The sequence below is a fragment of the Polypterus senegalus genome, chromosome 8 (assembly GCF_016835505.1).
Source record: "Polypterus senegalus isolate Bchr_013 chromosome 8, ASM1683550v1, whole genome shotgun sequence".
In the NCBI taxonomy this organism is placed as follows: domain Eukaryota; kingdom Metazoa; phylum Chordata; class Cladistia; order Polypteriformes; family Polypteridae; genus Polypterus; species Polypterus senegalus.
Genome location: NC_053161.1, coordinates 10,763,016 through 10,776,218, shown reverse-complemented (window position 1 = coordinate 10,776,218; position 13,203 = coordinate 10,763,016). Strand labels below are relative to the sequence as shown.

Sequence of the window (13,203 nt, the reverse complement as noted above, 5' to 3'; positions counted from 1 at the left end):
TAAAAATGTGATATTTAAAGCTTGCCTTACCATACATTTCCCTCAAGGCTTGGTCACTCCCAGCAGAAAGAGGGCGGCCAGATTCTGTGGCACTACGCGGGCGGTTCATTGGTGCCAGTGTTGAGTCCTGGTTTGGAAGATCCCTAAGATTTTGCATTTTCTCACCTGGACCAACATGCACCAAGTGACTGAAGTTTGTGGGGTTGGAAATCAGTTTAGAGCGAATGCTTGGGTCCCTGAGCATGTTCCTATTAAAAAAATATGGGATCAGTGGATTTGAGACATGCTGATGAAAGATGTGTACAATGCATAAAATGAGTTCTTGAGGCATGAGCAGCAGTAAACATGTCTGCTTTTCAGTGGGCAATTCATCCAAGATATGTCTATTTCACTTCATCACTGTGACTGCATTAAATTTTTTTCAGCATGAAAGTAGCTAAATATGGCAGTAAGTTTGAAAAACTTCTTTCATTTTACAGATGGACCTCTAACTGTATGATCTTTGTTGCTCACAAAGTGACATCTCCACAGTAACCCATTTACCTGCGTTGCTGTAGTCTCTCCTCATCAGATATTCGAAAAGAGAATCTTCTCTTGCTTTTAGTCCTCAGCATTTGGCGTCTGCTGTTCTCCTCCGTCTCTGGCACATCAAAGTGGTCCTTTTCTAATGTTGTGAGGAAAAGCCTCGACTTAGTCATAGTACTCAGAACCCAAACATCATTAAACTTTCATATTCTGGTGACAGGCATATGAAACTTGATACGTCACTCTCCAACCAAGAATAAATAACCAAATCAGAAACTTGGTTTAAAAACATTAAAGCAGAAAATTGTGGCCTGGCCAAGGTTTCATCCTTGTGTCCATTTTCTTTGAATTCAATTATGTTGTGTTGTGTTCCACTTCATTAAGTAGGTATTCTTTTTTTTTGTACGTTATAATTCTTACTCAGTATTTTCTGGTATATAAATTATTTTTTATTAAGAATTTCAATTTGGGTGACACGGTGGCGCAGTAAGGAGACCCGCTTCCCGGGTCCTCCTTGTGTGGAGTTTGCATGTTCTCCCCGTGTCTGCGTGGGTTTCCTCCGGGTACTCCAGTTTCCTTCCACAGTCCAAAGACATGCAGGTTAGGTGGATTGGCGATTCTAAATTGTCCCTAGTGTGTGGGTGTGCACGTGTGTGTGTCCTGCGATAGGTTGGCACCCTGTGTTGGCAGGGATTGGCTCCAGCAGACCCCTGTGACCCTGTTAGGATTCAGCGGGTTGGAAAATGGATGGATGGAATTTCAATTTAATTTGTTCACTGGGTTATGTCCCATGTTTGGTTATGGCTGCACCTTTTTCTTGTTACTAAAAGAATACAATGTCACTTCCAACCATCTAGAAAACATACCAGCTTGCTTGCTTCTGAGGTAGATTAGTCTCACGGTCTCTGTGCCAAATAAGCTTAGACTACCATCAGTATTCAGGGAGCGTACCTGGAAATAAAATGAGGAATTACTTAATCAACTCTTCTTAGTGAAAAACAAATGAATAGTTGCCAAACTACATAATAATGAATACATTTCAATTACACACACACTTAACATTTTTTAGAAAATGTTCAATATCTAACATGTTAAACTTGTCTGTCTGAACTTTAGCATTACTTGAACTGGAAAGCAAAATCACACCAGCCTGTCTTTTCGTTAAAGATGCTGAATTGCCCATTGTGCAGTAAATTTCAAAAAAGAAAGAGTTTGAACAAAATAAAAAACAGTTGAGAAACACTAGCCACATAAATCTGGCATTACATATATGAATTCCCTGGTATACAGAATATGTTTAAACATGGCCAGTGGAGAGGTTAGTACTGCTACCTGACAGAAAAAATCTCATGGACTTGAATCAAATGCCCGGACTTTAATCAAATGCCCGGACTTTGTCCGTGTGGAGTTTGCCTGATCTACATGTCTCTGTAAGTTTTTCTCTTACGTCCCAAAATATGTTTATGCATTAAGTTCCAGTGAGCTCTGGGTGTGTGACAGGGCCACTACAATGGATGACACCTACATTGCACCTGATGCTGCTTGAGGAGACTTTGGGTCCCATGCAAACCTGAATTATATTAAGCAAGTATGTGAATGTTATTATTTGATATATTTAAACTGAATAAAATGTTATTTTGAGTTAGTTTTAAGAAACTAGAACACCAAGTTTCTTCTCTTCTTCTCTTTTTTAGGAGAAATCTATGGCTTGGTCCAAAAAATGGTACCACTGGAATTGCAAAAAAATTCCAAATACAAGGGAGGAACTGAAGCTCTATGTTGATGTTTTTCTTTTACTCATTTGAGGAATGTTTATGAAAATGTAATTTAACAGCTAAGGAGTTAAAAAAGTATCTCTGACTAAACCCTATCAATGACTCAGGTTATGTTTATAGGACTAGGAACACTTCATGTAACCTGTTTTCCCTCAATGGATGAGGATTGTACAAGACAAGAATTCCACATTGTCATTTAATAACTCTGAAAATAAGATATTTCATATATTTAAAGAAAGAAATACTCCTTTGCTAAAGGAAAACCTGACTCTGTTTAGAGGACTATGCCTACCTTCTTAAGGGATATTGTTTGAATCCACTCCACTCTGTTCACATCAAAGATATCCACTGCATTCTCAGTAAATACCGAAAGGAAGGGGGCAGTGTAACCTAGAAAAGAGAAATAAAAAGAAAAATAACTGAATATAGGAGATCTGGTAAGATTATGTGGATCGGGTTTGAAGGACAAAGCAAAAGTGAAGTCTTCTAGGGAGAATGTTTGTTGAGAGAGCATGCATTGTATTATAGTATATATGTTACGGCCAAAACCTGAAATCGGCCAAAGTGGGAAGAGGCCGGCAAAATCAGAAAATGGCCAATGTTGCTGTAAATTGACCGGCCAATGTCAGATCTTTGTTCGATTTTAGGATTTTGCCAGCTAATTTGCAAAATGGCACGGGGTGATTGGCCAAAGTTGGAAGAAAAAAGGCATGAGCAGCAATTTCTTGCACACTTAGTAGTGCAATTGCATCAAGTGTAGCCTTGGCAGGTCTTGTTCAGAAAGTGGACGCCACTTAGTTGTTTCACAATAATTAAGGTTAGGTATACAAGTAGGCTTCACATTTCTGTTATCATTTTAGCCCTAAAATAGTGACTTACCATCAGGGACCTATTTTATTGACCTTAAGATTAGTGTTTGGGTGAGGGTAAAGTGGCATCTGCTTTTTGAACAAGCCCCGCCTTCAGCAGTTTCTCGTGCAGAATGGAAAACACATCTGAATCTGCATCTGAAAGTTTTTAAACATCTTCGCACATTGAGCGGACAGTCTTACATCAGCGCATTGGATTTTGACCAGGGAGTTCTCGCCACTTTGTGAAATGGCCGGCCAAAGTAGCATATACGCTGGTCATATTCTAGTAAATTGGACTTTGGCCAGTTTGGGAACTGGCTGAACTTTGGGTTTTGGCCGTAACATATACATTAGGAAATCATGTTTAAATATTTCTTCTTTTGAAGATGCCCACAAATATAGGAAAAAGAATCATACTACTCACAGCAAGTAATAGGTGGTGCCAACCATATTAGCTCCCTCTTGCGAGAACGGCAACCCTGACTGTCCACATATACACCAGCCAAATTGAAGCACAGAAGAAACTCTCCAGAGCTCATCTCTACTGCACATAAGGCATCTGCCAGAGGCTGGGTCAGGAAGGAAAATGTTGGGTCATCAGTATTAACAAGATTTGTGGTACTGCCTCCTCCAGTTCCAGATTCACTTGTGAGAGGGTATAGTGTGAATCCTCCTGGGTATCCAATGCACAGACGATCCTCAAAGAGCCCAAGCCATTGCACATTTCCTGGAGCTTGAACCTCTCTCAATTTTTTGTAGCGCACTTTTCCAATATTTAGGGAGTAGCAGTATACCTGACGCTTTACACCAAAGCAGAGACAAGGTACAGTGCCCCGCACAAGTGTGCCTGTGGTCATAGCCTGAACATTACGAGCTTCTTGGATCTTGGTTCCACAAGATTCAGGGTTCTGAAGGTCTTCCCAAGAATAAAGGCGTACAGAATGGCTGCGACCAGAAAGTACAACCAATAACTGGCTTTCGGGTAGGATATTGATCTGTGTTACTTTCTTGCAGTCACCCATCTGCAAGATCTCTGGATAAAAGAAGAGAAAGAATTTGAATGTGAACACTACACAGTGGAAAAAACTATAGTGGGAAAAGGTAATTGAAAAAGGACTTTTTTTTTTTTTTACCATTCTTTGTGACATGTATCAAGTAGAGACCTTCTTCCGTTCCTAAAGCAATACGCTGCTGATCTAATAAAATAATATACTGCATTAGATACAATACTATATGTTAAGGTATTGTGGATTTAACCTACACATTTTTCTATACAACACACAGGAATATGTAACTCCATAAGAAATTTCACTTACCAACAATCGCAGCTGATTGAGCAGTACGAATAAGTGGAAGAGCAGAGTCAAAGGCTTCCTTTGGCAGGAAGACAGATGTGTCTGGAAGCTTATGCTTTTTAAGTAGAAGGTGCAGTTCATTAAGAACCTTCTCCCAGCGGCCTTTTTCGCTCTCATTATCTGCCAAAAGGAGCAAGGAGTGCTGTGTTTTGGGTAGTGTTAGTTGGGAGTAAGTAACCTGAAGAAACCCAAAAAGCAAACAAAGCTCAAGAAAAAAATCCCAAAAACAGTGTTCGATACTAAGACTAAAAGTAGTACAAAAATGTGATCTTTTAAATATAATGCTGTTAACACCTTTCAGAAATGTTTGCTGGACTGGGATTCTACGTTTCTGAATTCAGACTTTGAATTTAAATACAGCTTACTAGCTTGTTTAACCAAGATACTCTTCGTGTACAGTAGGCCCACTTATATTAGTAAAATTCATTCTCCACATTTGTTTAAAGACTGTTTCTCATTATACAAGTAGACAATTTCCAATATCCATCAATTAATTAACAATGGCAAGAAATCCTGCCTAACAATTGTGTTGTATGATTATGGGCATTTTCTTCAAGAAGTAGCCTATTCTACAGCAGAATAATACCCTTTGTGTTAAGTATTAATAAAAGCAGGATATACTTTTACAAACCTATTGAGTACTAGCTGTGTAACCCATCTTAGATATATTGAAATATACGTACTCAATGTTGACCTCAGTGTATTCAGCATTAACGTTTGCAGTGCATCATATATTGGAATATATTTTGGAATGCATGTAGCAAGAAAATGCACTGCATTTTTCATTCCAACAGATTGTGCATTACAAACATTAACACTGCTTTTACACATACCAAATAGCATGTAACAGAGATATAGCAGCCAAACACACACACACACACACACACACACACAGTCACTTGTCCCTTAATTGAGGTGGATTTTTTCTGGCTGTCGACATAGACAAATGGGAGAATTGCCAAACTTAACACAGCACTCAGTTCAACTATAAGGACACCTATGAGGCATAAAAAAATCATGGACACCCAAGCATAGGGAAGGCTTTTTGATTATTAGCATGATATTTTTTTGTATTGCTTCTGGGGAGGAATTGTTTGGTAGAAAATATATTAATCAAATGCAAAAAAGTTTTTTCTTTTGATTGCAAAAATGGGCAAAGCTTTTCATTTTTAAACTTATTAAAATATGTGAGTAGGTTCAACAGATGTGCAGTTTACTATGAAATGAAATAATCATGCTTAACTAGTTTAAATGATTCTACAAAACAGGTTAACTAAAACAGTTTTTACATTACACACTATGATGAAATGCTTTTTGACAAAATAAACAGTTACAGTGAAATATGCTCTACTTACTCTGAGTATACAAGGGATGTCTTTTTTATTAGCATGGATGACATCAGACGCAAAGACAGAGCTGACAGAAAACTGAGGATCCCTAGCAATAGAATGAAAAATCAAAACAGAATTAAATTGAAGAAGTGTTTGGCAAAGTGAAAGATATTTTCATGCATTAATCTTTCTATGAAAACCAGTCCTTGTTTAACTCTCCCAAGCACCGTGACTCATCATTGAACAGCACCAAGAGAATATATGAGGGTTGATGGAAACATTTCAAGTCTGAAAGCTGAAAGGGGTATTCCACAGTGTAGGTTTTGTATGTGGGCAAAGATTAGCTCCTGGGTACTAACGCAAAGTATGTTATTACAGTTTTCTAGAAGTTGTTATTTATGGTGTTAGCCCTGTGACGAGGGGTTATAAACAAGGTGATGTTCTGTGGTGAGGAAGGCTGATGACACGGGAGATGAAAGAGAGGCAGTAAGTAAGAGGTGTAAAGGAAAGAGTTTGACAAGTGTGACATCTAATACTGAGAATATGAAGGTAAAATTAGGAGTGGAGTGGTGGAATTGCTAAACAGAAGCAAAAGTAGGTATGTGCTGTGTATAGCTGATGGAGACAGAAATGTAAAGGTATAAGAATGCTTACTGTGAATAGTGGAAGGTGCAAGTTTTACAGTGGCAGTGCTGGGGGTGGTATACTTGTGGCAGAAAAATGGGCAGACAACATGGCGGTGGTGGCGAAGATGTTGTCCAAGTGTGTTGTTTTTGTTACAAGGATTGTTGGTAAATAAGTGATAAATATAAGCTTAGTATGTGTCAAACAGGTAGGCAGAAGTGATGAGGAGAAAGATGAGTTTTGGGACAAGTTGATGAAAGTGATGTCTTTGGTGCCTCTGAGGAAGGTGGTTGTATTTGGTGGCAACTTCAGTGTTCATGCTGGAGCCAGTGCTGATTATGACAGAATCCATGGGAGATTTAGCTTCAGTACCAGAAGCTTTGAGGGTGACAGCATTTTGTAGTTTGGTGACGAGACAGAAATGGTTGTGTGTAATGCCATGTTTAAGTAGAAGGAAAACAAATTGAAGAATGTTGGTGAGGAAAGTTGGTCGGAACATGGAAAAGAACCATGAAGGTGATTCCTGTTGAGAATTGTATATCACAGTTTCTCTTGGTTTTGTAAGATCTTTTAGTCAGAGGCTTGAAAAAAGTAGGAGGATGTATCTAACAGGGCCAAAGGTCAGAAAGTTGAAAGAGCAGCACAAGAAATAAATCTGATTAAATGATGGTACCAAGAGAAAGCAAGGTTTCACACTAATGACATGTGAACAGCAAGTGTGGAAACAATGAAGAATGTCTAGCTGAAAATAGAAAATGTTTGTGATTAGACTAGGCCAAGACATTTGAAAACAAATTGCTGGAATGCTGTGTTAGAGATAGCAATTGAAGAAAGGAGGAGATGATTTAAGGAGTAGCAGAAAACAACTGCAGGAGGTGACAAAGAAAACAATGTGGAAGCAAAATGTAATGCCAGAAAAGTAGTTGTTAGAGAACAAAAGGCAAAGAGATGAGTCTGCATGTAAGCTGCAGAATGAGGAAGGGAAGAGAAATGTGTGCAGAAGCAGATGGCAAACCTAATGACAGGATGTATAGATAATAACATGACACATACTGAAGGGAATATCACCATTGATAATAATGGAATTAAATTGACCTGGAAACAAGTACATGGACAAATTGCTGAATGAAAAGAACGAATGGGAGAAGGTATTCATTGGAAGAAAACAATGAACTGGAAATGTTATCAAAAGAAGAGGTTTAAGACAACGTAAGTTCCTGGAGTTGAACGCTTGACAAACATGTGCAACCTGATTATGTATAAAGGTTGGATTTCTGAAGCCATGTACAGTGTCCTCATTCCAATGGAAAGGTTGATCCACTGGAGTATGGGTTATATTGAGCAATCAAACTTTTGGACAACGTAAATCAAAGTGATGGAGAGGGTACTGGAGAAAAGAATCAGGGATCAAATAAAACTTACACTTTGGCTTCATTCCTAGAAAGAAAACAACAAGCAAAATCTTTGTTGCCACATTATGTGTTTTTAGATATGGAGATGGCATCTGTCACAAAGGTACAAGAGGTGATGAAGTGGTCACTGAGAAAATTAGGTGTTGAAGAATGATTACCGTCTACATGGATGTCAATATATGAGAAACTGGGAATGGTGGTCAGGACAGCAGATATACATAGTGAAAGGTTTGAGGTGAAAGTGGACTTGCACCAGGGATCCATTCTGGGTCCATTGCTTTTTCATATATTCATAGAAGTAGCATCCAGATGTAACATTTTATGTCTGTGTAGGAACAGGGAGCCAACAAAAAGCCAGTCTGCTGGAACACATGGAAACATGACACTGCAGCGTAGACATTGTCCAATCCCAAGAAATGGAGGCAGACGGCCTAAATTAGCTAGCAATAACAACAACTTTATTTATATAGCACCTTATCATATAATTACATGCAACTCAAGGTGCTTTCTACACATTAAATGAACAAAAACGAACATATACCACATTAACTTGGACTATTATCATTAATTGATACTATGATAATCTATACTAATAAAAGGCAAAGCCCTCACTCACTCACTCACTCACTCACTCACTCACTCACTCACTCACTCACTCACTCATCACTAATTCTCCAACTTCCCGTGTAGGTAGAAGGCTGAAATTTGGCAGGCTTATTCCTTACAGCTTACTTACAAAAATTGAGCAGGTTTCATTTCGAAATTCTACGCATAAGGGTCATAACTGGAAGCTATTTTTCCCCATATAATGTAATGGAGTCTTGAGTTGGAGATGGCCGTGGGGGGCGGAGTTTCATGTGACATCATCACGCCTCCTACGTAAGTACGTAGAGAACAAGGAAGAACTCCAAACAGCGATGAGCACAAAACGCCATTTCACAATTGAGAAGGCAGAAAAACATTATGAAGCAAATGATGCATACAAGCATATTCATAAGTACAGCTACTGCGGAAACAAAGCACGGCGTGAACCGTAAGTTTATATTAAATTAAGTTCATAGACAGGCTGCCACTAGCGTTTGTAATTTAGTGCCTGCCCATATAAGGCCGTCCATCAGCGGCAATCCAATACAAACACTGCCGGTAAATGTTCACGGGTGAAGGACTGTGCTTATGCAGAGGAAGATGAGATGGTCAGGGTGGTGTTTGGCACAAACTCATTGAAACTGCGAGAGAAACTTTTAAGTGCCGGGTCTTAGCTGACATTACACGAGATGGCACCAGTACAGCTGGGAACCTTCGATGCAAGAACACCAAGCGGCTCACGTGAACTGACGCAATGCGCAGACAAAAAGCAACAGTTCCAAAGAGTGCTGAACAAAACCGAATTACACAATTGAGAAGGCAGCAAAAAATATGAAGCGTCTTATACATACAATCATATTCATAAGTGCAGCTACTGCGGAAACAAAGCACACGGTGGAAAAAGTGAATGTCCTGCTAAAGGAAGACAATGTAAAAAAAAACCCGTGCATGCAGTTTGTCACATCACAGATAAAAAGGAAGACGAGCTGTTTATTGATGCAGTAAGGAACTAATCGATGAATGAAACCTCTTATCTTTACAACGATTGACAAACACGGAATGTAACTTGAACACATCCTACAAATACGAGCCTGATTGAAAGAAATAATGATAATCAAATCCTTGATGACAGCAACATTCAATAACACTCACAAAACAATTACTGTATATTGACAATCATGTTACGTTATTTTTAAAATGTTCCCTTTTCTTTTCATAACTTCTACTTCTCCACTGCGTACACGGGTATATATATATAAATGTATATATATACCCGATCTACAATACATACTTTAGCATAGACAAGCCACACGCTGTGGCGCAATTGTAGAGTCTTCACCTCTAACGCCGACATTCGAGGTTCGATTCCCGAGAGGGTGTACTGACTATGTACGCGCTACCGATTCATTTTACCTTCGATCTCCTTGGTTTGGGACGTATGAAAAATATTAGGTTAACGCAGAATCATGTTACGTTATTTTTAAAATTTTCCCTTTCTTAGCACAAGCACAGCTGAGAAGCTTCGATGCATGTACTCCATAACGCGTTAAAAAATAACGCATTTAATCACACTTTCAATTCCAAGCAAACGGGAACTTTTGTCAATGCATGATTTCCTGGTGCATCCATTACACTGATGCACACATCACAGCTACAAAAATGTTAGAGTCGGAATAAAGCGCTTCCTACGACTGATCATTTCGACTACCCGAGCGAAGCCTTGATAAAAGCATGGTTTTGTGCACACTGAAAAGCAAGCAAAATTAGATGCATTACAGAAAGCGGACTTTGTGGCTCTTACTGGGGATCATTGGACTTCCGTGACCGTTAGTAATTCTAAATACATCTAATTACAAAATGTTCAATGATCACACTGTTTTAGCCTAATGTACAAAATAATTTTGGCTAATGTTACTCAGAGTTTAAAGAGTAAGCTGGTCAAATTACCTTTTATGTTTCTGACTTATTTTTTAAGAAGAAAACTGCACTTTATGTTGAAATTTTGGTTATTATTATTTAAAGACAATACTATTCTGAAAATGTACTTAAAGTACTTAAACTACCACTTTATTTTTAAGTCTGCCCAATTTTAACCAGGGATGATATTTTTGTTTCTGTTTTGAATTCAAATGCAGTTTAAAAGCTTTTTTCAGAAATTAAAACAGCTTCAGTTTACAATATTCATGTCCATGTCTATTATTTGATTCTGTAAGCCCACTAAAACCGTTTTAAATTAAAAAAAAAAAACATTTGCGATTTGGGGCAAATTTACGTGTCGATTACATACGATTAATCAAGATTAATTCTTACACAGCCTCTAATTAATTGGATTAATTTTTAATCGAGTCCCACCTAATATATATATATGTAGATATATATATGTAGATTTGTATATATATGTGTATATACAGTATATATGTAGATATGTATATGTTGTATATACAGTATGTATATGTGTGTGTGTATATATACAGTATGTTTATATATGTGTCTGTGTGTGTGTGTATATATATATATATATATATATATATATATATATATATATATATATATATATATATATATATGCCAGCAACACTCATGACAATGACAAAACAATTACATTGTCAATCATGTTACGTTATTATTAAAATGTTTCCTTTGCTTTTTACTTCTCCGCTGCCAATCGCAGGTATTTTGCTATATATTATATATATAATATAAATAGACAGATATGACAACAACACTCATATCAATGACAAAACAATTACATTAACAATCATCTTACGTTATTTTTAAAATGTTTGCTTTTCTTTTTCATAACTTCTTTAACACACTACTTCTCCGCTGCGAAGCGCGGGTATTCTGCTAGTTTCTAATAAATTCCTTTATGCTTCAAAGAGATGGGACAATGTCTTTGTAAACTTAAAATCACAGGTTCCTGACTCAGCAAAGATGAAAATGATCAGGTAGATGTGTGGAATGTCACAGAGTAAGAGAAAGATAAATTATGTTAAGACAAAGAGTTGGTATGCAGGCGATGGGTGTTGTGCTAAGAAAAATCAGACTAGTGCGGTTTGAGATTGTGGAGTGAAAGGAAGACAATGGGGAGTGTGAAGAGAGGTGCACCAAGATTGAGGTAGAAAGAAAGAGGCCAAAATGAAGGTCAAAGACAGTGTAGTTGGAAGTGGTGTGAAATTATATGAAAAACTTGTGTCTCAACCTTAAGGATGCCCAGGACTGTGGAGAGTGAAGGGAAAAAAAGATTTGGAAGGAACCAGCAAAACTGGGCAAGCCTGTAAAATAAACATTAAACCAGTGATGATCATGATAATGATGTTAATGATAATGTGACTTAAAGTGTACTTTATAATTTTTTTATTCAGAACCGGTTGTACATTATGTATTGCAAACAGTGTGAAATACTAATGCATCTAAAATGGATGCTTCGAACAGTATATATGCTTCAAGATTATCTTGTATAGAATGCTCATACATTACTTAGTTGTACTTGTATCATTTCTATGAAAACAAAAAAAAAGAGCCTCAAAAGAATTAAATGAATATATCCTGAAGTGATATCCCACACCACAAGACAGTTTATTTCTTCAATCAGCAGTATTTAAATCACTTGAACTTCCATGGTCCATTAACTTATGATCACTTTTAAAGCAGACAGTGGTACATGGCTTTGCTATTCAAAGAGGTGTAAAGATCTCTGTTTTTAATTACTTACATTAATTACTTAAATATTTATATAAGGGATCTTTTTGCATTAAATTCAGTTAAATTTTGACAAGATTCGTATATAGTTTTAGCAAAATACACAATAAAAGGGCTGTCAAATTACTTCAGGAAAACCAACTGTTACTTTTCAACAATAATAATTGCAACTCTATAACAACAATACTGCACCTGACGGATCAAAGTTATTTAAGAAGATATTTGACATCTAGCGTTTGTACTAAGCAGAAAACATCTATAAGCATTAAGAGCTATTAAATAAATGCAAGCAACAGTAAGGAACTGGTGTCTGGTACAAATTCACATCATGGTTTAAAATAATAATATGACAAAATAATATATTAGTAATTATTGAGTAAGAGACATTACACAATTAACTACAACTACTCAACCCACCTTAAGTCAATAACCTGGGACACTGGGCTTCCAGTTTGGGAGGTTCGGCCCTCAGCAATATCAAACAAGAATAGCTTGAAATCACTGACTACAGCAAGTGCTCGTTGCCAACCCTTTTTCACACCTGCAGGCTTTGGTACCTGTATGGTCAGTCCAACATAAATCAATTAAATGAAGTACATACCACAGTTCATAATAAAAAAAATAGTAAAAATACCCCAGTTACATAGTTACAGTACATGAAGGTATTTTTTAATAACCAACACAGGTTTTAGACAGATAGCGCTGTCAAACTAACTTTTTACAATCTTTTGGAATAGTGTAGAATACAGTTTTGAAGTCTAAAACTAAGGGAACAGCTACCGAAGTTTATATTATATCAAAATTTATGTAATATTAATTCCACTCTTCACTTACACTTAAGTATCCCTCATATGCTGTGCCCTTTCCACGAACAGGGTCTACTCCCAGTGAAGAGGTCATCTGATGTGGTGGCGTGGGGCAGATAGTGGCTGCAGCAGAACAGGTCAAATGACAGGCATAGCTGCACACTGAAAAAAATGCATAGAACTGTATCAAGACAAGCTCAAAAAAAAAAAAAAACATGAAATTGAAAAAGTGTCAAG

At 37.4% G+C, this 13,203-nt stretch overlaps 1 protein-coding gene across 1 annotated transcript in view; it reads right to left on the bottom strand.

The window, feature by feature from the left end:
• LOC120533771 (serine/threonine-protein kinase MRCK alpha-like) overlaps window positions 1–13,203 on the bottom strand; it is a 151,989-nt gene that overhangs the window by 3,919 nt on the left and 134,867 nt on the right. Inside the window, exons 24-33 of the mRNA XM_039760717.1 lie at window positions 12,995–13,128; window positions 12,578–12,717; window positions 5,862–5,943; window positions 4,468–4,684; window positions 4,285–4,347; window positions 3,576–4,184; window positions 2,593–2,690; window positions 1,392–1,476; window positions 544–664; window positions 31–248 (exon numbers count right to left, since the gene is read on the bottom strand). Coding sequence (XP_039616651.1) covers window positions 31–248; window positions 544–664; window positions 1,392–1,476; window positions 2,593–2,690; window positions 3,576–4,184; window positions 4,285–4,347; window positions 4,468–4,684; window positions 5,862–5,943; window positions 12,578–12,717; window positions 12,995–13,128 — 1,767 coding nt within the window. The remainder of the gene's footprint in view (window positions 1–30; window positions 249–543; window positions 665–1,391; window positions 1,477–2,592; window positions 2,691–3,575; window positions 4,185–4,284; window positions 4,348–4,467; window positions 4,685–5,861; window positions 5,944–12,577; window positions 12,718–12,994; window positions 13,129–13,203) is intronic.